The 24,507-nt window shown below is 41.2% G+C and overlaps 1 protein-coding gene across 1 annotated transcript in view; it reads right to left on the bottom strand.

Moving 5' to 3' along the window:
• Nucleotides 1–668: 668 nt before the first annotated feature.
• The window catches only part of ANXA7 (annexin A7), a 169,930-nt gene continuing 146,091 nt past the window's right edge, over nt 669–24,507 (bottom strand). The window contains exons 10-13 of the mRNA XM_029609149.1: nt 21,742–21,912; nt 21,062–21,137; nt 4,101–4,213; nt 669–1,124 (exon numbers count right to left, since the gene is read on the bottom strand). Of these exons, the coding sequence (XP_029465009.1) occupies nt 1,002–1,124; nt 4,101–4,213; nt 21,062–21,137; nt 21,742–21,912 (483 nt within the window). The 3' untranslated portion in view covers nt 669–1,001. The remainder of the gene's footprint in view (nt 1,125–4,100; nt 4,214–21,061; nt 21,138–21,741; nt 21,913–24,507) is intronic.

The following is a 24,507-nucleotide window of genomic DNA, read 5'->3' as shown; positions in this document are numbered from 1 at the left end:
AGTTACCCAGGGATCTTAAAAGCAAACTTATGTGCGAATGTTCAGTTTGAAAACCCTCAATAAAATCTGTGTATACATTATGGGGCTGTTTGAAAATTAGTTTAAGTAATGAGCTGGGAAGGATTTGCATGGAGTTTGTAAGACAGCGCAGCAGTGAACCTTGGAAGTGAAGCATGGACACCTTGCCATACTACTGTGTAAAAGGGCTCAGAAAAGTAATTATGTACTATTGGCAATTTCATTCCATATGCTGGAGCAAGCCTCTAAATTTGATGAAAAACCTTTCTACAAATTACTTTGAATAACCCCTGATGGAGATCAATGGGAAAATATGGTTTGAGCATTTATAGGGTTATTTTTATTCATTCAAAATCTGAAGACTGGTGATTGGTGCAGTACAATAAGATTTGTTAAACTAATTGCTGGGCACCATTTTTATTTCATTTGTGATTTAGAATTAAGGCAACGGTAACATGTAATAAAACAAGGAGTGCAATATTCTAATAGAATACAGAAACGTGAGCAGCTATACTCAGTAACTGAATGTCAACCACTCTCGCATTTCCTCTAACAGCTTCAGGGGGCTCCAACCTGACAATTTATTTTTCTACTTCCAAAAACGCACACAAAAACCCCCAAGAAGAAGAGGGAAATACAATGAATGATTCCCTAAAGTAAATTCTCCTTTTCAATAACACAGTTTTAAGTTTCTCTCTTTTTTTTTTTTTTTTTTTACTTTAAGAAACAACTAAAAATACTTTCAAATGAAGACAATTGCATTTTTTTGACTCTCCAAAATGGAACATTAACTGAAACCCTGGCTATACATTACATCTAAAGTATATATTTATATATATATATATAGATAGATTTCATTATAAAGGCTCTTCATACATATGGCTACAGCATTCCCATATCTAGTTCTGCACTATAAACTATGTATTCCTCCATTTCTTTTCATATTATATGAACTGCCTCATCCTTGCATGCAAAGACTTTTTCTATTGCCCTGTAATTGCCAGGAGGAGGCGTCTGTAGTCCCCGCTGGTGTCACTGGCAATCATCGAAGGCAGTGTCTTCTGATACATCTGTGTAAAGGCTTGTTTGACCTGTACCAGATCAATCTGAAAATGAAATAAAACATTAAAATTCCATTAGTGCAATGTACATGAAGCAGTCTCATTGCTCTGATAACCTTCAGATATGCAGTATGTGGCCTTTTAGCTGCTCTCCCCTCCCCCATCTTTAAAAACACAAGACTCAGCATCATCACGCACTACATTTTCTCTTCACAGGGAAGAGCATGGGCGGTTAGTGAGATTATTAGAATGCTTGTGTAGCTGGCAGGATCTGCCAAAGTCCTGGTGAAAAAAGCAGTGAGAAACGCTCCTGAGACAGGACCCTTGGTGACCTCTGTCCTGACACTTCTTTCATATTCCATGTGATTGGACCATGAAAAAGTAAAAGAACAGGTAGCGGAATGGCAGCGCCTGGCTTCTTTGATCTTTCATGGGGGAAAAAGAAATTAATTTTCACGGATTTTCTATCATAGAAGTTAAACAGAGAAACATAGAAATGATGGCAGAATGGAAGTTGGAGAATATAGATATGAGGTACAGGGGCTCCAAGAGCCAAACAGAATCCATGTCCGGGTGTGAGTGAATCATTTGTGGACTGGTTCAGGATGGAGAAGGGAAGTGGAGCTCTCTGCATCTTGTGTTCTTCAATTTTCTTTTTCAATCTATGATGAACAGATGTTCACTTCTCCCAAATATCCCCAGTATAGACTTCTTTTTATGATGGTTGATATTTAGCAAATCCTTGATTAGAAGCTGCTATTTGCAAAGAGGAGGCCCAAGAGTAAGAGTGCATCGAATCCTTACAAAGCAAGGCCACATGGTTGTAGAAAAGCTCATTCCTCGAAAGTTCTGCAAAGCCTCTCTACTGAAGAGTAGTTAGGTCCCATAAGATTCATAACATAATTCTGGGACTCGAAGATCCTCACAAAAAATAAACAAATCCATGGGACACATCAGTCTATTGAGTTCAATGCTCTTCAAAGAACCTATGTTTGGGCTATTATTGTTTTCTGGTAATAAAGACTAAAAGCCTTGTAGATTCTTACTCCAAAGCAGATACTATATATGAGCAAATCCCTGGCTCAACACTCATTAGTTAGAATCTCAACCAACTGGATTGCCCAGGAATTCCTCTAGGAACTCATCCAACTTAAAATTAAGTTAACTGAGATAGACTGATTTCTCTCAATGAATAGCAGATTTTGTAATATCGCTGTGCTTGGAGGAAATAAACTTTTCTTGTGAATGAGCTTAAACTTCCTTAAGAACTCCGAGGTGGTGAAAGGTAACTGCTAACCTGTACGTACTATTCTCTGAAGATAACATCCAAACAGAGTTACATTGACTGGGGTCACATGAGCATATGCCAACTGCAAGAGCTTTGCTCTACAATTTCCATGAGGTCCTTGGGTCATTGGCTGTCTTACAACCACTTGGCACCTCCCACCTCAGAGATCCTCTTTGAGAACAGAAACCAAAAGAAATGGACAACTCCCAAAATAGGAAGGAGGATGGGTTGTATGTGACTATTCAGATGCAATCTGCAGAAGGAAAAAAAAAAAAAGCGTAAAAAGGTTCCTAATTTTCATTATTCCACAGAAGAGTATGCCGAATAGTCACATTGGATGAACAGACTGGATAAGGGTTGTGTAGGGGACAGACAGGAGTAGGGTTCAAAGACAGTAAAGTCACAGCACAAAAACAGATTTCTATAAATGTCTTGTGATTATTTTCTTTTAAAAAAAATCCACCCCCAAAACAAAACAATGCACTATCCTCCAGGAAATGCAATACAGAGTTCTTTACTGCTAGTACTTGGCACCTGAAAGACTAAATAAGCTTTCCCCTGGTGTATGACTTCTCTGCTAGAGAGAATGTCAGGAAATAGGGCACATATTTGGTGATCATAAACAATTATCCAGGCTTACTGAATGGACATCAAAATTATGATTATACAAATTAACAATGTTGACCTTAGATTCTAGATTTCCCAGTATAGGGCATGTACAGCCCTAAGTGCAAAATGTTCACAAATTTTGTTGGTGGCGGATAGCAAACTATTCAAATGGCTCCTAGTATTGGGGAATAGAAAAATGAACTTATGAGCATATGGATAGGGGTAAGAAATATGAAACGTGGCCTTCTTTTCTCACTTTTATCTAAAACAATGCAATGGCAGCTAAAAAGCCAACTCTTTCTAAATGGTGCTAATTATAGGGGCAGAGTAGTACTGGATTTCAGACAGATTAGGTTGCAGGGCAATTGAAGGCTGATGTTGGAAGCTGGACTGGAGGGTCCTCTAGCCATGTAACTTGATATTCTTAAATTATCATTGTCATTGTCATTGTCATTTATCATAGTCAGTCCCTGTTGTTGGTAGTTATATGAATTTTTTCTCTTTATTTTCACCTTAAGAGCTTATAGCTAATTAATACTATCTGGGAATGCATTTACAAGCAAAGCAAAATGCTACTGCACTTATGATTGCATAGGCTCCATGTTTTGGTTTTTCATAATTTCTGTTCCACGTGTTTTAGATGGTTTCCAGTTTGGCAGCTTTACAAAATAGCCCATTGTATGCCTGGCTGAAAACAGTTTTGTATCAGGGGAATGGTTTTGAAAACTGTCTGCTATGCATGTGGTCTTCTTTTGCCTGATTTGGCCACCCTAGACTACTCTCACAACTGTGACACAAGTTCCCCCGAGACATTCTGGAAGAGTAATAAGGGACCCGGAGCCAGTTAAGGAATCACTAGTTTTTGGGGTTAATTCTAACTACTCAAAAATAGATATGAAAAAATCTTGATAGCTAGGCACATCAGAAGAGTCTCACTAGCAAACTGAAAGGATAACAAACTTTCCCTTTCCAAAGTTTATCGTTAATGAAATGTCTGTCCAACTTTGTGTGATCTGAATGCCAAGTGATAGCATGTGCACAGAACTATGTTGGGTGCTGCCAACAATCCCTTTGCTTGGTCCCAAAAGTTCCCTGCATATACAAAGACTGTGCAAAACATTTACCTCACTGCGGGTGGTAACAATCCTAACAAGGGTGGAATCATCTGTGCCTGCTCCTTTCATGGCACGATAAAGTCTCTCTGCAAAGAAGGCTGGACGATTCAGAGCACACTGAACTGTTTAAGAAAACAAAGAATGAACATATTACCGTATCTATTCACAAGCACCAAATCCACCAGACAGAGCCAAAACCTGCTACCACCATCCACTTCCCAAAGGGTGCCAATTTTCCCACCAGTCACAGAGTGGATGTCCTGGTGAATGCTAGCAGACAAGGGCAGATATCTGCACACAGCTGCCCACCACTATTCAATTCCAGTCACACAGGGGGGTAATTTTCAAATGGATTTATGCACTTAAAACTGGGTTTTACATGCGTAAGTGGGCTTTTGGAAGCTATTTCGATATATGCTATTGAGTTGTCAATAGGTTTTACACGTGTGAGTGCACTTTAAGCACATACATGGGCTTTTAAATATTGCTATGATATATGCGACTTTTATGCATGTAAATACTTTTGAAAATTACTTCCACAGTTTTTAGGCTATAACAAAGATTTGCATTCTCTTTTTTTTTTTTTTTAGCAGGCTTCTCAGTGCTTCTTCTAGGCAGGACTGTGAGGCCACAATGCCCTGCACTGCTTTCTGATACTGGTTAATTCCAGTCTACTTTATGTTAGTGCAGTTGGGTAAAACTGGCCACTAAACTTTTGGGTTTGTTTTTTTTTTTTTTTTTTTTTTTTTTAGAATAAAGCCTTGGCATTATCAGCTCCTACCTATAGTTTTGAACAGCATATAGTCTCTAATTGCATGGTATTCTAGATTAGTTGCTGCCACCTCAAACAGCATTGCATGCAAATGTTCTTACCAAACTGGTCCTTTTCTGCAGACATCTTCTACCTGCTTCCTCTCCCTATATTCCAACTATCAGTTACCAAACTGGTGTGTGCTGCGCCTGGTGCTCAGGTTAATGAGCGCTTGGACACACTTTTTGGACATGCATCCATAACCCCAATACAATAAGGAGATCAGTGCATCCAAAACGCAAGCCCAAACTTGCATGTAGCTAATAGCGCTCATCACAGTAAATGCCATGTAGATGAGGCCATTAGCTATTACCCTGTGATGAAAAAAGTCCCCATGCACCCGAGGAGCACTTTTTAACTCAGCCAATTTTACGTCTGCCCAGAGCAGGTATAGTCTTTTCACACGTCAAAGGCTCAACTTAAAAACAAAAAAAACCCCAAACCTGCTTTTTCTGGGTCCTCCTACTTAGTGTCATCACAATATTAAGTAGGAAGAACCACAGAAAGCAGCAGCATAAAAAAAAAAAAAAAAGGGCACATAACACATCCACAATATAAACGTTCAGGGCCGTGTATATTGTGTATGCAGGTTGTGCCAGTAAATCAGCTGCTGGGGGATAAAACAGATGCTCATAAATCGAGCGTCCATTTTGGTAACCTGCACACACAGGACACTAAATATTAATTTATTCACTGCTTCACTTACTGCCGGATTGGTCCTTTCACTGACTTGTCAGCCACTTCTCATGGGTGCCTGATGCAGAGTGCTAGGGATGCACAAATTATCCAATGCATGTCCCTTTTAGCCAGCAGCCCATTTGCATATTGTATCGAGCACCCCGGAGAGGTGGATGTGTACGCATATTTTTTATGCGCATGATATTGCATCAGCCTGTGTGACAATTAAACCCAGTCTCTTAGGCTAAGTATACACAGATATCTCATGAACATTCACTGTGGATACTTTTTTTTTCTGTAAAAAGAGACCTCATTAAAGCCTCTGAATATAGATTTCAATAGAGTTCAGCATGCCTAGTAAACAGGCGCAGATTTAGGCACAGGCAACTGCCTCTGGTGCCACGTTTTTATAGGCACCGGAGTATCACCACTGATGCCACGCCTTTACCTGAGCCTGCTGCCTCTAGTGACATTGGCCCTGCAACAACTGAAGAAAGAGAATTCGGCAAGGGGTCTCCTACAGTGTCACGCAATGACAGGTTCTGTGGCACCCCACCCCTTTCTTGGCTTTGATGGTAAGAGGAAGCAGGGTGCTGCAGGGTCTGTCGGTACATGATGGTTGGAGGCTCCATGGCAAATTATCTTTATCCGGTTGCTGCCGTTGTGGGGGCAGCACCACCAGCGAGGTCAAGCAGTGCCATGGCTTGGAGTTGAGGGGGGGGGGGGGGGTGGACACACACTGACATGGTGGGATTTGTGGTAATCAAATGCTGGGGTAGGGAACGGGAGGACAATCTATGCATTGCCTATGGGCACATGTGACAAATCTGCCTGTCTCTGTTAGTGAAGACACGTGCAACGTGAAGTACCCCCTCTGTTCCAGCAGAAGTGCTACTCTCATCCTCTAGCAGCCCCAGCAGTAAGAAGATAGCAGCTATGAGGGCAGGTTACTTCTCTTTTACTGCTGCACCCTCCCCCAGCTGTTTGGCTTTAGCACCTCCTTTTCCTTCCTGCCATGCCCCACAATCAAATCCAAGTATTATCCCAGGGGTTAGAAGTCAACTTGACTGTTAAATAATGACCCATCCTAACTTTCATGATCTTTGGATCTCCTTGGGCAACAGGCCGGTGATATGAGCCTGTGTAATATATACAGACCAGTAAAACAACGCAGGAAATACCCAGGCAAAGTGAGCTGAAACCCCCTTACAGCAAGCTCGGAGACATCTTTCTAACTTGGAGTATGTGCCAAATCATTAATGACTAAGAATCATTGCTTGCAGGTCTTTCCTGTGAATAGAGGCGCAAAGCTTTTTAAAATATCTGAGTGCCAGGTAAAAAAAATTGTCTATTTGCATTTACTGTGTGCCTTTTTTGAAAAGGGGGTGCTACTTTAAGAATAAAGTATGGATTCTAAACTTTTGTGTGGCTATATATAAAAGTGAGGGGAGAATCACCTCCACTGCCCCCCCCCCCCCCCGAAAAAACCCTAAACAAACCTAACTTTACAGAGGATTAAAAAAAAAGCTCCCAATAAGCGCATGTCAGGGAAAATTTGAATTGCTAATAATCTTGACCGTTGCTTATGCCTGCAATCCATATTACATTTAATTTTTTTTTTTTTTTTTGGCAGGACAGAAGATGTATAGACAAGAAACTTACAGATTTGACTGAGGAGTGCATTTATTTAAATATTATTATAGTCAAAGTGATTATTAAGATGAATTGAGAGTTTTTAGTTTGTTTAGATCACGCCTTCTAGTTGGTAGCTCGAGGAGAGTTACAGTCAGGTACGGTAGGTATATCCCTGTCCCAGAAGGTTTACAATCTAAGGGCCTCATTTACTGAGCATTTTTCCCCACAGACACAGAATGGAAGAAAAACCTTAGTAAATCCGGCCCTAAGTTTGTGCCTGAGGCAATGGAGGGAGAAGTGACTTGCCCAGGGTCACAAGGAGTGGCAGCAGGATTTGGACCCTGCTGCTCTAATCACTAGGCTAAGGTATAATGCCAAACACTGTCTATGTTACATGTAATTGTTGTCAGTGAGTTGTGGAGATACGAGTTTTGTAAAATTCATAAACTTGTCTTTAAATGTTACTCCAGACACAAATTTTGCTACAGGCAACATATTGCAAATGCAGCTGAAACGGAGGAGAACAAAAGAATAAAAAAAATGTGCACAACCCTTAAAAGCCAGTAATAACTCACTGGAATACCTGCTTTCAGGTTGTACAAATCATCACCATCTCAGAAGAGCTCACACTGTCACCAAAATTGCAGCTCTTAACATACCTTTTAACTTTTCCTCAGCTGAATGAAAAGTTCTGTAGGTTGCCAAATATGCCACACTATTGATGGAATTAATCACTTGGTTTGAATCTGGACACGTCACAGTCCACGAAACTAAACGTATGAATGGATGTACTAGTCTGGGCTGAAGTGTAGTCACTCTGAAAATGGTCTATTAAATAAAAACGTTCAACCAGCGTTTTCTAGCTGGCATGACTAAGCAGTTTAGACTGTATTACAGCTACAGAGAAAAGTCTAGTAGAGTCAGCAACAATAACGTAGAAACAGACTAAATTTTAAGCAGCTTGCTGCATAGCTCCTAAAGAGTGCCTGTATGTTTTGCACCACACAAATCAACTTGCTGATGATAGCCGTAATCTTACTTACCGTAATGCAATTCCAGGCTTTAACAAGAACTGGAGATTCCGGTTATAAAAGTATTGTAAAAAGAATTGAATGCATTTTGCCTGTGCTACAGTTTAGGAAGACTGCAGAATGCTGACTCTCCCACCTCAGTTTGGCACTGTCTGATAATGTCAATAACACTCTGCAGATGTAGAGAGGGCTGTCTCAAAATATGGAAAGCTATTTCCCCAGAGGCAAGGAATGGAGGACAACACAGATTCAGATGCTCTATTGCTGGCATTCTATCACGTACTTCAGTACTTTGTCATTTTTAAATATATTTATGCTTTCTTATACAATACAATTAAAGATATTAGTAGTTGAAACTATGAAACTCAAGGTTTTTAAAATGTGATGACCATGAAATTCACAAAAACAGATGGTGAATTAATAAGGCCTTATTTATGGCTATGTGACTTAGGGAAAAATGTTGAAGACACAAATAATTAAGGTAGAAATCCAACACAGCCTTAGACAAGAACTTGGAATGAGTACAGAGTGCCAACCTATGATAATGAAATCTAGTGTAATATGGACAAGTCACTGAGAGGTTGATTTTAAAATGAGCGCACATGCGCCCATTCACCAGGTGTATCACCGCACAAGTGAGGATACGCTAGAATATTTAATCACGCGTGCACTTAAGTGCGTATGTTTTAAAATGCAATAACCGCAAGTAAGTATGCTAATTTTAAGAGGTTAATTAAGCACAGCTAGCGCATCTGTGTTTTCTTCAATAGGACCATGTTGGCTTTTACGCATATATATCAGCAAATTTTAAAACATGCTCATGTGAGGGACAACCCAGTTTTTCCAATTAATGCAGCAGTTTGTCCAGTTAATATTGAGGCCTTCCAGACCCCTCTGGTTCTTCATCCTGCAGGCCCCCCAATTGACCCAAACCCCTTACCCTGCAAGCTCTAAAACTCGAGATCTACAGACTTGCTCCTGTTGTGGGGTAACAAGCTGAAGCTTGCTGCAGTCTCCAATTTTAAAATTTGGAGTTACATGCAAAAGTCTTTGCCCTTGCCCAGAACACTGGGCACACAGGTACGTATGCACATATTCTGCAGCTTTTTAAAATCCACGTTGATCCACCGATCCTTGAGGTACTCCACTTAGCACAGTTCTGTCAACGGAGCAGGTTCCATTTACCATTACACATTTGTTTCCTGTCAGTCAACCAATAAGTAATCCATTCCACCAATTTGGCATCCATTCCCATGCTTCTCATTTTATTCACAAGCCTCTTATGCTGGACCATACCAAAAGCTTTGTTGAAATTCAAGTAAATCACAGCGTGCTCTTCCTTGATCCAGTTCTCTCATCACCCAATCAAAAACGTCAATCAGATTTGTCTGGCATGACTTTCCCTTGGTGAATCCATGTTGCCTCAGGTCCAGCAACCCACCAAATTGTAAATAGTTCACTATCCTTTCCTTCAGCAGAGTCTCCATTAATTTTCTCATCATAGAATTGAGGGTAACCAGCCTGTAGTTTCCAACCTCCTCCCTGCTATCACTTGTGATGTGAGATCACCACCGCTCTTCTCCAATCTCATGGCACTACTCCTATTTCCAGAAATCTACTGAAGAGGTCTTTCAGTGGACCCGCCAGCATATCTCTGAACTCCTTCAGTGTCCTGGGATGTAGCTCATCCAGCCCCATGGCCTTGTCCACTTCCAGATTTCCTAGGTCTTCCCATACATTCTCTACTGTAAACGGGGTTGTAGCTACTTCACTCCCATCCACAGTCTTGTTAATCAACAGTCCTTCTCCAGGGTCTTCTTTAGTGAACACCAAACTGAATTATTTAATATTTCTGCTATTTCTTAGTCTTTCTTCTTACTTTGCTCCCTGACACCTTTCAATTTCACTCTACCACTACAGGCCTCCCCCTTCTTTTTCTAATAGAGCTAAAAAATGTTTTGTCACCTTGCTTTACTACTTTGGCAATCCTTTCTTCTGCTTCTGCTTTCCTGATTTCTTTTATAGTCTCCCTCATTTTCACCAGGTATTCTTTCCTGTGTTCCTCTTTATGGGATCCTTTATATTTCCTGAATGCTGTTCTTTTTGCCTTTATTTTTTCAGCTACCAGCTTTGAGAGCCAAATTGGTTTCTTTTTCCTCTTACTTTTGTTTACTTTTCCAACATATGTGTTTCCATTGTAATAGCTTTTTTTCATTTGGCCCACTGTTTTCCACCTCACCCATTTTCTCCCAGTCTTCTAGCTCTTCCTCCAGGAACATCCCCATTTTGACAAAGTCTGTATTTCTGAAATTCAAACTTGGGTCTTTGTGCAACTTCTATGTATCTTCTTTAGCATCAGGTCCTCCTTCGTGGGTTCCATTACTATTTGTTTGAGCAGAGCCTCTTGAAGGGCATCCACTAACACTCTACTTCTTGTAAATTCTGCAGAAGGGATACTCCAGTCTACATTTGGCAGATTAAAATCTCCAATGAACACCATTTCTCCTTTCTTTCCCACTTTTTGGATGTCTTCGATCAGATCTTTGTCCAACTCTTCTGACTGAATCGGAGGCCTGTAGACCACACCAATGTAAACGGAAGCACCATCTTCTTATTTTAGTGCACACGTTCAATGCGTTGCATGTATTCATACATTGGCCAACATACATGTATTTAATAATATGCACTCATACGATATGACCATGTTATAAAATATCAAGGTAAACTACACACGTCCACATACACACGTATATGCTGCCGCACACAATCTTTTAAAAGATTTCCCTCCTTTGGGGATAGGAAATACTTACAGTTCCTGAAAGTAATCTACTTTGAAGTGCCTGTAAAGTGGAATATAAATAAATAAAAATAAATGGAGTGTGAATGAAGAGATTTTCGGCGAGTGAGTGAGATCTGAGGAGCTATGGGGTGAGGGGTTTGAAGGATGGGGTGCAGAGAGAGAGAGAGGGAGAGAGAGAGAGTTGAGGCGACTGAATAGATTATAAATGAGAGGAACAAAGGGGTGGGAAAAAAGGGATCAGTGTTGACTGGAGGGATGTGAATCATCCTTTTCTCTCCTAATTCTGGATCCCCTCCCCAGCCCAGGATGCCTTCTTTTTCTTCCTCATTCTTTAATTCCCTTTACCTCTCCCTCTGATTGCTGATTCCCCCATCTTCTCCTCCTCCTGTGCCCCATCCTACCCATTCTGCTTGAGATTCCTTCTCCATTGTACTTCTCTGAGATTCCTCCTCTCTCCCCACCCCCAGATTCCCCTATTCTCTATTCCCCTTCTCCCTTTCTAGTACCATCACTAAGATCCCGTTCCCCCTAAAAAAGATCCAAATAAATTAATTGGACACAAATGTCAGAAAAATATTATTTCTATAAAATAAGAATGTACACTTGCAAAATTATGAAAATCTGACAATTGTCACAATTAAAAAAAATCTATCACTGAATCTTGAATAATTTTCCACAGGAAACTGGGGAACACTGCTTACAACACAGTGAGAATCTTCAATTGGAGCAAACCCCATACATATTACAACTAACAGCAGAATAAAAATTGGATTCCCATCTATAAGGTGATAAGCACCAACTGCACTGAGATGAACCTTGACAGATTCTGAGATACATAAAAGGTATTCAAATAGTTTGTGTGGGACAGAGAGCAGGCATCTAGACATTTGTTTTCACACCAGATAGAAAACCTCCTCTATTTAAAATCATAAGATTTTCTGGTAGATTCCTTTCTAGAATTCAGATGGATTTGAGACATTTATCAACAAAACCAAGAGATTGCATTTTATCCACCTCAAAATCTAGGCTGTGAGAGCCAGAGAATGGATGCTAGGGGTGGAGCAATGACCCCCTAGTCCTGAGTGTTTAGGAGTGGTAAATTTCCCAGCCTACCAGGTTCCCTGATATCTTCCTAAGGAGAGAGAACCACCCTTCCCTGGCCAAAGGGAGCTATACAAATTATGGCTCTCCTGGTCTGACTTTAATAAAGTCTTCATCACTTCAGATATCCAAGGACATACCCAGAGTAGACTTGTTTATTTATATGCCACATGTTCACAGCAGTTTACAAAAATAAAAAATATACATATTAGAAATTAAAACCAAACAAAAATTTAAAATACAATAGTATACCATTACATCACTGCCCTTTGCACTGATAATCAATCTGCCTTTCATCAGACTTCCTTTAAAGTTTACAATAAAAGAAAAACTGTTTTAGTTAATCATTATTTGGGGTTCAAAATAATCAGCTTTTAAGAGGTATTTTCAGCCAAATGCCTTCTCAAAGAGCCAGGTCTTAAATACCATTTTAAAGTTTTACCATCAAGGGTGGTTCTCAGGTACTCAGGGATCAAAGTCCACATTACAGATCCAGATATTGAAAAGGCAGACACCCTTACTTCACCTGTGCCTGTTGCATTGTGAGAACTTCTAGTAGTCCCTTATTTGTTGTCTGTAACATATGGTAACATTCTTCAATAGAGGGCAAAGGGATCTACTCCTAGTTTTCCTTCTGACTGCTTCTTGGAACAGAAGCTTGGTATCTTCCTCTTTAGGATTGTCATAAGCAAATTCACTTCAAGAAGACCTAACTTGAGGAAGAGTGTTTGTCATATCCTGGTTCAGGAAACTCAGAGGTTCAGCAGGCTCTGCTGCTTTTTTTTCCTGCCATATATGTGGCTCTGAAGTTCAGCCAATAGGAAGTGGAGATGAGCGCTATAGCTAGTGGTGATTAACCATAAGTAGAAATGGTATAGCGCTGGAGAATCACAGATCCTTGTGGTGAGTTAATCAAAAAATGAGAACTTAAGGTACGCGTTTCCACCTTTTATTCAGGGATACTTAAAGCAAAGTTTTGGCTCTTCAGTTCATCCATGAGAAGTGGCCCATTTTCACACAACCAACATAGGAGATGAGATCCCATTCTACCCTACCTGTTCAGGTAGAACATGACTACCTGGTTGTCTGTACCAGGACTATTTTATTGATCACCCAATTTCTGAAAGACCTTACAGCTTTTCAGTACAACCCTCAACTTCAGAAGGTTGATCCGCAGAAACCTTTCCAATGAGATCAGTGATCCTGCATGTGAAGCCCTTCAAGCTGAGCTCCCCAGCCCAGATGCACCTATAGTAAGAACAATTTGGAAGGGAAGTGCTTTGCTTAAACTGGAATGGGACAGCCACCAAGACATGAAGTCTCTTAGCTCTTCCATGACATGGATGTGGCTCCTGGAGCTTCTGGAAGACTTGAACCCACTGAAGTCTTCATTGGGCTTGTCTTAAATGAAGATGTGCCATGAGACCTGCCATGGGAGTTATACTAATAGTTGTAGCCAGGAGTCCCAACATTTTCACCATGAACCATGCTATCTACTGACTATGAATTCTCCCTTTGTTGTGGCCACAATTTCTTGGGCCCTGCTGAAGGTAAGAGAGTTATTGGTCTGAACTATGACCAGGAGATCCCCTATGAATTGATGTGTCAGGTTCAGAGGTATCTTGGAGAAGATGATGATGAAACCTGTTGATTAAAGCACCTGGATGGTGATTCGTATCCCCCACACTTGAGATATTCCCTTGACCAGTCAATCATCCAAGCAGAAAAACACATGCACCTCAGTCTGACTAGTGCTAGACATTCTATAAAGAGCTGCAGAGCTGAAGCTAAGCCAAAGGGCAGAATACAATTCTTGAGGTGCTCTTCCCCTACTACAAATCTGAGAAACATCCAAGACACCAAAAGTATCTCTATATAGGTATAAGATTTCTAGAGATCCAGTTCCCCCCACCCCTTGTGTTAGGAGGGGGAAATCACTCTTAACACAAGGAAATCTTGAGCTTTCCTAAGGAAATCATTTTAAGCTTCTTCTTCATGAGGAATGTATTCAAGTCCCTTAGGTCTAGGATACTCCTGAATTTCCTGGTCTTTTTTTTATTTATATTTTATTGCATTTTTACATTTATAATAGTAATGTTACAATGTGAAATGTACACAATACAGATTGGAAAAATAACATTTCAGAAACATACATTTCTTAAGAATCCCACTTCAAAATATATAATCTGATTGTGATACACATTGAATTTAAATAAAGAGATGGAGACCAAGAATAGAAACATAAGCAGATACTTAAAGGAAATACAGTTACTAAATATACTGTAGCTGTAAGGGCTCGTCTTACTCTCCTTATTACCAATAGCTTAAAGAGACACTCAAGAACTAGATCTATCATTTAAATATGACCTAAGTTGTTCTGGGTCATTAAAAATATATTTGGTATCTCCGCAAAACAAATAGGCAGTGACACGGAACACGTAAAACAAATTTTACCCCTCCACCACCTCCCCTCTCATCGCCAAGAATTTCTTCCTCTTTATTTGGGTTATCCTCGCAATATCAGGGAAAATTTGGATTGCTTGCCCATGAAATTTTAACTTTTGAAATCTGAAATAATGTCTTAACACATTATCCCTTTCAGATATATAAGAAAATTGCACCAATAGCGTAGCTCTTGATTTTATATCCGCTTCAAAAGATTTTTCCAAAAACTCAGTCAAGTCCAAATCTGTGTCTTCTTTCTTTTCCTGTTGCGATATACCATTCTCCAAGGGCTGTCTCACAGGTAAATAATACATCATGGATATTACTGGTAGTGAGCATGATGAGAATTTCAAAATATTTAAAAGATAGCTTTTAATTAACTCCATTGGAGATAACTTGGTTTTGGGAAAATTTAGAATCCTCAAATTTGCCCTCTTAGACTGGTTTTCAAGGATTTCCATCTTATATTCCATCATTTTTTCAGATTTTATCAAATTAAATTGGATATCTTCATCTCTTTTACTTTCCCATCAGTCATTTTTAGTTGTTTTTCCATTGTTACTACTTTTCCATCCATTACCTGCACTTTGGTAATGGCTTCTTGAACCGAAACAGTTAAGGTATTAATCGACTTCTGCATTGCTATCAAGATATTTATTTCTTCTAAGGAGGGCGCGAGAGGAGGAGTGGCGGTAAATAGTGTAATATTGTTATTACTCACAGTTCCTGGCTCAATAAGGCCTTCACCACTTCTCCTATGTTGTTCTGGGGTTGATTGTTTCTTCCGGTTATCTAGACTCCTGGAACCCGGTTTCCCATGGTTCTCCGAAGAATCGGAACAACTTTCCGTTCTTCTCTGGTCGCCCGCCGCCATTAAGAAGTTGTCAACAAGAATTTCCCACGACTCTCGCGGTCGGTCCACATTAGGCATATCCTCGGGGTATCCCCGCGGTTGTTCCGGTATTATTGGTGCACCCGGGCTTAATGATATTTCCAGGGTCAGGGAGCTCAGTAGCTGCTCCTTACCGGCTCCAGCGACGTCAGCATCCGGGCTATCGGCATTTTAGTGAAGACTTCGTTGATACTTGGTTGACTAGAAACCCGCTCCGGGGTAGAGGTAATTTCCCATATGCGAGCTTTCCTTTTAGTGTGTGGCATGTTCTTTTTTCCAGGAAAATCTCAAAGGAAAATAGTAAGCTCGAAAGAAATTTCAAACGCAACCAGGAGAGACCAGCCTTCACGCCCTTACGGCTCGGCAGCCATCTTGGTCTGACCAATTTCCTGGTCTTTTGAACACTAGGAAGAACATAGTATAAAATTCATGCTCTCTTTCCTGAAGTGAAAGAGTAGTCTGCTCAGGCCTTCAGCAGGAAGGAAACACCCAACCTGAGTAGATCCTGGTGTGAGGAGGACTTGAATTCCCTTTTAGGTAGGCAATTTGGAGAGATTTACAAAAGCTGTAATTTATTTATTTAAAAATTCTTCTATTACCCCCCCCCCCCCCAATACACATCCCTAAACAGTTAAAGTAAAAACATTCATAACTGTAAAATAAACAAAAGCAAACGACAGTTAATCAGCTAGCCCAAAATTCAGCATTAGATCCATCAAATCAAGCATTAAAGGACAACTCAAACAAACATGTTTTTAGCAGCATCTTAAAGTCTTTGATACAGAAAGACAACCTCAATAATACAGGCAAAGTTCCAAATTGTTGTACCTGCCACAGAGAAAGTCCTCTCCCAAACCTCAGCAAGTTTTACACAGTGCACAAAAAGAATATCCAATAAACCTCTGAGAGAACCTCAGAATGTGGCCCTATTGATATACATGTAAAAGAGTTTGTCTGTGACAGTGAAACATTATGAAGCAAATTATGCACTAACACAATCGTACTGGATCTTTCGCTAGAAGCCAGTGTAACTCCATTAGGGCCGAGGTAATATGATCACATTCACCCAGCCTCGAAATAAGACAGGCTGCAGAATTCTGCAGTGTTTGCAGTGCTCATAATTCAATGGCAGACAACCCAACATATAAGGAATTGAAATAATCCACACTAGGTAAGATCATAGGGTGAACAAAGCAGTATAAACTGTAAGGATCCAAAAGACTTTAAAGTTCAATCCAAAGGACCTAGCTGTCAGATTACAGAGGCCAACTTTTTCTGAAAAATCTTAGTCTCCCTCCTATAGGGAGTCATTCCAGCAAACAGACTGCACAGATGACTTTCTGCTCTGAATCCTGTCAAATAAATAAATAAATAAATAAATAAATAAATAAATAAACAAAACAAACAAACCCCGATCTCCTTTTTCACTCTGTGGCAGTATGGTGCTAACAGCACCTCTGCTTACATGAGGCCTTGAGCACTGGAGTCAAGAAAGTCTCTGGTAGCATCTCTTTCGAAGAAAAGGCTATGTTTTGTGAAGCTGCTCAACCATCCATATCATCAGAGATGGGTTGGTAAAAAGGGTGGAGAATGGTCTTTGATGAGATCTGTCTCTGTCTTTTTGCCAAAGAGGTTGCTCAAGAATAGAACGCCATCAAGTCTTTCTTGGGTGTCTTCTCTGAAGCCTAATACCTGCAGTCAGGAGAACCTGTGGGTATCTATGTTTACGGCACAGGCTATTGATGCCATCTTGGAAGTATCAAAGGCCAAGTAGACAAGATGCTTCTCATATGCCTCCCCTTTTTCCAAAGTGTGAAAATTATCCCAGTTATCTAGAGGGAGAAAAAGGACATCTTTGTGCTTACATCCAGAAGGTATGCAAGGATTTGATTATGTAGATCTAGTAGCTGGCTATGCTAGACCGAAGTATAGCATTCTGGCTTGGAAGACCTAGTCACTGTTGACATGAGCTTAGCCTATATGGAGATGCTGCTAAAGGCAATATATCAAGGTCCCAACACATCTTAGATGTTGATCGAAAGTCTCAAAGACATCCTGTTAGAACATAAGATTTGCCATACTGGGACAGACCAAATGCTCATTAGGTTCAGCATCCTGTTTCTAAAACTGGCCAATCCAGATTACAAGTACCTGGCAGGATCCCAAAAGTTCAATAGATTCTATGCTGTTTATCCCAGGGATAAGCAGTGGATTTCCCCATGTCCACCTTAATAATGCTAGTCCTACTTGCAACACCAGGGTAGGTGACCAAACATCCTTGAAAGACAAGCAGAGGTCTCTCTTGAATCCCAGAGTCTGATTCTGGGGAGACAGGTATGACTTGCTTAAAGCAGGAGGCTGGAAAACCTGCCGGTGCAGCCACTTTGAAGCCTGGCAAGCTTCCACCAATCAGAGGCTCATTTATCTCATATATTGAGTCCTTCAAGTCCTTTTGGTAATTAGAGTAGGGAGATTGAGACTTGTCTTGGGTTCTTGAGCCTATTCTTGCAGTGAGGCAATGAAGAGGCTGAGAATTTCTTTAGTGAGGCCTGGCTATCAGCACAACCATGGTTGCCTCTATGGGCATCTTCTTTGGGCTTTCAAGGCCATCTTTAAATTGAGCTTACTCTTAAGAAATAACCAGGGATCATTTTCTTTCAGTCCAGAGCTGCTTACAGCAACATCTTGGAGTAGATCCTGCATTCATGATGATCCATTACGAATACCTCCTGAGTGTACCCTGGGGCCTGCTTGTAGCTCCTCCTTTGCAGCTTGGCTACCATGAGAAAAAGTGGATACAGCAAAATCGAAAAGTGAAGAAATTTTGTGAAGGAACACATTCTGAAGAAGTAAAACAGGCCAACTGGGCTGTAGGCAAAAATAACTAGTGGTGAAGACAGTGACGTTGAGGAAATACCATGAACCTGACTAGGGATACTAACAGAAAGAGGGGAAAAAGGAGGAGGGAGGAGGAAGGAGGAAGAAGGAACCTTTTACCTGAAAGGCGAGGTTTACCCAGCCCTTTGGAATTGCTTGCTACTTTTTTGGAGAGACGAGGAGGGTGAGGACTGCTTGGCCTTCCCGGCCCCCCCGACTACCTGCAATTTCGCCGCCGAGCGCTGACGTCATCAAGGGGCGACTGGCTGAGCATAAAAGCCAGCCCCCTGCGGTGCATCGACGAGGAGGAAGGAGGAAGAAGGAACCTTTTACCTGAAAGGCGAGGTTTATCCAGCCCTTTGGAATTGCTTGCTACTTTTTTGGAGAGACGAGGAGGGTGAGGACTGCTTGGCCTTCCCGGCCCCCCCGACTACCTGCAATTTCGCCGCCGAGCACTGACGTCATCAAGGAGCAACTGGCTGAGCATAAAAGCCAGCCCCCTGCGGCGCGTCGCCAAAGGGGCGCGCGGCTTTGTTGGAGAAAGTGGGTTCGGATTACCTGAAACAATACTTCAAATAAGAAGAAAGAACTGTGAGTAAATAAAATTTCTTCTTCCACCGATAAACCTCCTTCAGCCAATAGAGGTGATTTATAAAATAAGGTAGTGAGGATTTGGAGGGATTGATTCTGTGAAATCCTTTTACATTAATTAATGCCTCACACAAAAAGAAAGGCTAGGATTAGGGAGGTAATAACCTCATCTCCCAATCCAGAGCATATTCAGTCACAGATACCTTCCTTCTTCTCACCGGCTGCTTTAGATATACCGGTAGATATGGCCGCTGAGGAAATAGCTATTGAGCGGGTGCAAAATCCCCTGGCCGAGGCATCTTTATCACCGGGAGCTCCTATTACTCCTCCTCCGCCACAACTACTTGCCTCTGAACATTCCATAAATGAATCCCTAACAGGATTAGCTGGAGATGGAGACCATGCTAAAGGAGGTCAAATGGGACCAAATGAACAGCAACAGTTAAATAAAGCTGAGGATATAACAATGAGCTCAATATGGTCGGCGATTAAATCTTTAGAAGCTGCAATTGTGAACTTGACTAAGATTACTGAAACATCAAATCAACGTTTCAATAAAATAGAAACTGATGTGTTAAAGTTGGAAAATCAACAACAAGAACTGGATAGGAGAGTAACGGGCATTCAAAGTAGTACACAAAAAATTACTAAAATGGAGATATTATATGATAAAAGGCTATTGAAAATTTGTTAAAATACTTAAATTTGAGTATATTAAATTTTCCTCAACATGATTTAATTGGGCCATTAGAAATGTTTAAGGAATATCTTATTAATATACTCCAAATGCCACAAAAAGCTATTCCCCCTGTTGCTAAGATATATTATGTGGGAATTAAGAGAGGTAAAGAGGAGATAGAAAGTAAATCAGAGAAACCACAATTAAATATATCTGAAATCCTTGAAGCATCAATAGACACAAAAACTGAAACCAGAGCTACATTGCATATATCTTTTGTTTTTTCTGCAGATAGAGATGCAGTGTTTCGCATTTACATGAGGAAGAGGCTAGAAAAGTTTTATGGTGCCCCTGTTTGGATTTACCCCGACCTGTCACGTCATACACAGGTTAGGAGGAAGCAATTTCTTGCAATGAAAAATGTAGTTGAAACTAAAGGAGGGAAAATGCTAGTGAGATTTCCCTGTAAATGCAAAATAACTCATCTAAATCAAAAATATATCTTTTATGACATTTCACAACAAAGTTTTTTTGGATTCATTTTGGTTAGGAGATAAGATAGATAGAAAGCGCCACCTTATTTTTTCATTTGTATATTGAGATTATTCTCATTTCCTGTAACCGCTTGAATAGTTTATCACATCTAGAGGATTACCAATTGCTTTAAAAGGTTGATACATATTGCAATATTGTTAAGGAAAGATTGTTCTTTTCATGTTAGATTTGCTTGATTTCTGTATCAAAAGTCACTTTCTTTATGTATTATTTGAAACGCATAAATAAAAAATTAAAAAAAAAAAAAAGAAAGAGGGGAAAAAGTGCAAAAGCATGAAAGATATTTCTTTGCAAAAACACCACTATCAGTTGTCAAGCTTTGTCTAAGACATCTGATGGTGACAGCAGAAAATACCAAACTCAATAAATGCAAGACTATGGTACTCAAAAATCCCTGAACATGCACAAAAAGTCTATTCCAGAAAGTTCCAAGACCTGCTCCACATTGGTGCACACAATCACATGACTCATGATTGTGACTAGTCTGCTTGTTATCAGAGAAAGCCTTTAATTTCTAGAACATGATGGCTCAATGGAAAGAGCCTTTCAAAGCAGAGGTTGCTAGTTCAACTAGGCAATAGTTGAATATAATTACCATCAGATGGCCACTTGGTAGCCTATATGAAATGAGTTGGTGGTCTTAGTCCAAATCTCAGGAGATAGATGTCCTCATTACTATGTAAACCACTTTCACAAACCACACATATTGACACATTTGTCTGTCCATCATCCTCTGATAAATTAATCTCTCTTAACCTAATTTGTTTCATATTCTTTTACTATGATTTTAGTTTATAACATCATCATGGTTTGGGACACCATATGTATTACAAAATCAAAATCAATCATTCAGTAAATAAATAGCTCTTCCTTACCAATAGCTTTCAAACCATCTTCTATATATCCGGAAAATTCCCTGCTAATGCTGCCCAATAAATCTCGATTAGCAATCTGAGGATACAGAAAAATAAACTGTTGAAGACAATCCCTTACCAGTGACTGCAGAGATCAAGAGAAGCCTTGTCTTCCTGCCTTAGGATGGGGATCCCAAAAGCTGAGGCACCAGAAGATCATCATATCATCCCTTAAATCTATCCTATTCCCACCCTAACGCATCTCCAGCACTATAGCAACAGTTCTCTGACCTGAGAGAGCATGAACTGTGGCTCCTGTCAGAATCTTAGTTCCAAAACGTCAAGAATTTAGGTTGCTGGTCTTTGGAGTTACCTGTTGGCCAGAGATATCTATGTTAGTTAAGCTCCTGGTATTAGAATGGTGCCTTCTGTTAGGTGCTGGAGAGGTGCACTCTCAGAATACTCACAGCAACCTAAACTGCAGATACTCTCCCTCTCTAAGGACTTCCATCATCTCATACTGCAAGTCTTTGGGAACAAGTGCTAGTGAGTTACCCGACAGCATTGATAAGGTACTTTTCTTTCTTTAGAACACTCCCAGTATCTTGACTAAATGCCTCAGGAGGTACCCATGCCCTGACAACTCCCAGATCTAGCACCACAGGCCTAAGGGTGCATGTGTCGTTACCCCAAGAGTCTACCTTAAAGTATGCTTCCACAGTGGCCTTCAACTGTGGGAAGCTGCGGCTTGCTAGCACCAAGTTAAAGGAGGACTCATCTGTGCCCAGCTTCCCTTCACCAGCCTGGTACAAGCGCTGTGCATCCTGCTGTGCCATCTGGTAATTCACTGTCTGACTCTCATCTCGATTACCCTGGAGAGAGAAAAGTGCAATAAATTACTTTGTAGCACCCAGAAGTAGTAGTCTGATTCTTACCTTGTCAAAGGCAGCATAGCATATTTCCTTGCAGTCATGAATCACTAAACTTTGGGTAATTATGGAAATTAGACCAGTCTTACTTATTTGTTACTAGCTGCTTTGACAGATGTCTCTTATGATACATGTTAATGAGTTCTGATGTGTCATGGTGTATAACAAATTAATAGACGCTGTAATATCTCTTGAATATAATGCAAGTTAACAGGAGCTGAGATCAATGTGTCCTGAATAGACAAAACTGGTTTAAAAAACCAAAAAAAACCAAACAGATTTTGATGCCTGCTCCAATAGTGTTTGACATTTAGCACTCCAGTCTATTAAATTTCTTTAATGCACAACTGTGTGCTACTGTATTCACAACATGGCTGTGAACTGTGGGATTTTCTAAAGAGAGAGTTGCTTACCTGTAACAGGTGTTTTCCTAGGACAGCAGGATGGTAGTCCTCACAAACGGGTGACATCATCAGATGGAGCCCGGCATGCCACTATCTGCAAGGCCACGCAGGGTCCCCCTTCAGTCTTTTTACAGAGAGTTACAAAAAAAATAAAACAAACATAGGAGAAACCCAACTCCACGGGGTGGAAGGCAGGTTTCATGAGGACTGTTATATAGAAGAACACCTATTACAGGTAAGCAACTCTGCTTTCTCTTAGGACAAGCAGGATGGTAGTCCCATACGTGGGTGAATACCTAGCTACAGGTTATTTCCGAACGGAGCAGAACAGCAGACACCAAACAGGTGCCAACAGGCACAACAACCTAGGTGCTGTTGGTAATGGAGGAAGACAGCTTGAACCCGAAAAACAGGGCCCCAAGTGGAAGAGTTGGGTTTAGGCCCGAAAAAGGTTTTGGAGAACAGATTGGCCGAAGCTATCATCCTGGCGGCCGTCCCTGTCCACGTTGCAGCTCTGCAGATCTCCGCCACGGGAACTTCATGCAAGTTAGCCACCGAAGTTGCCATGGCACAGATGGAGTGAGCCTTAACATGGTCCTCAAGCTGCAAACCTGCTTGCGCATAGCAGAATGGAATGCAGTCTGCTAGCCAGGTAGAGAGGGTGTGTTTAGCAATAGCAACTCTGTTCTTATTAAAAGAGATGAAGAGCTCCGTGGGCTGCCTATGGCCTGCCGCCCTCTCAAGGTAGAGCACTAAGGCCCTTTTACAGTCTAAAGTAATCAAGACCCGTTTGCCTGGGTGCAAATTAGGTCTTGGGAAGAAGGTAGGGCGGACATTAGATTGGTTTAGATGGAAGTCTGAAACCACCTTAGGCAACAACTTAGGTTGAGTACAGAGAACCACCCTATCGTGGAAGAACTTCGTATATGGTGGGTACGTCACTAATGCTTGAAGTTTGCTGACCCGAGCAATGCTTGAAGATCACAGAGGTGACTGCAACCAAGAATATGACCTTCCAGGTCAGATATTACAGGTCACAAAGGGACCCTTCATGAGGCAAGCCAAAACCACATTAAAATCCCATTTGGGTGAGGTAGCCAGGCCAAAGGGCAGCACCCGGAATTGATAATGGCAGCCTAGCACTGCAAAGCATAGGAAACACTGGTGGTCTTGTAGGATTGGAATGTGGAGGTAGGCCTCAGAGATGTCCAGGGAGGTTAAGAACTCTCCCAGTTGTACAGCCATTATGATGGAGCGTAGAGTTTCCATGCAGAAATGAACTATCCTTAGATGATGGTTGACACTCTTGAGATCCAGGATGGGGTAAAAGGAACCCTCCTTCTTGGGTACAATGAAATAGATGGAATAACACCCCGTATTTTCCTGGGGCGCAGGCACTGGAATTTTAGCCCTCAAACTGAGGAACTGGGAGTGGCACGGAGACATCATTAATATGTCCCGTGGGATGCTGCGAAACTCCAGAGCATATTCTTCTCGTATGATATCCAGTACCAATTTGTCTGAAGTGATCTTGACCCACTGCTGGTAGAAGAGGGATAGTCAACCCCTATCTCCTCGTCCCGTGGATAGGTCGGTAAAACTTCATTGGAGTTCAGGCCAAATCTGAACCCGAACGAGTTCCTCTCTTCGGTTGTCTACTCTGAAAGGACTGAGACCTTCCTGAGGACCGAGACATCTGAAATGATGAGTTCCTAAAGGGCCAAAAGCGCTGGGAGCCCCTGGCCCGACCCCTCAGAAGCGAGGGACGCTGTGACCTCCTCTTATCTTCCAGTAGCTGAGGCACTGGAGATTCACCCCACTTACAAGCCAGCTTTTCCAATTCGCTATTGATTAGAGGGATACCTTGAAGGGCATTTTTGTAAGGTTTGCCTTTGAGGTTGCGTCTGCTGACCAATTTCACAGCCATATAATTGTCTTCTGGCTGCCACCATTGAGGCCATTCCTCTGGCTGAGGTATGTACTAGGTCAGAGCTTGCATCTGCTAGGAAGGCTGTGGCGGGCTCCATAGCCTCTCTGGAATGCACCACTGAGCTATCTGCCTCTCTCTCGAGAAGCAGGCATGAACGAGCCACCAGGGCACAACAGGAATCAATCTGTAATGTCATTGTTGTTG

Source organism: Rhinatrema bivittatum, chromosome 7 (assembly GCF_901001135.1).
Source record: "Rhinatrema bivittatum chromosome 7, aRhiBiv1.1, whole genome shotgun sequence".
Taxonomy (NCBI): domain Eukaryota; kingdom Metazoa; phylum Chordata; class Amphibia; order Gymnophiona; family Rhinatrematidae; genus Rhinatrema; species Rhinatrema bivittatum.
The sequence above is the reverse complement of the archived record's forward strand: the minus strand, read 5'-3'. Positions and strand labels throughout refer to the sequence as shown.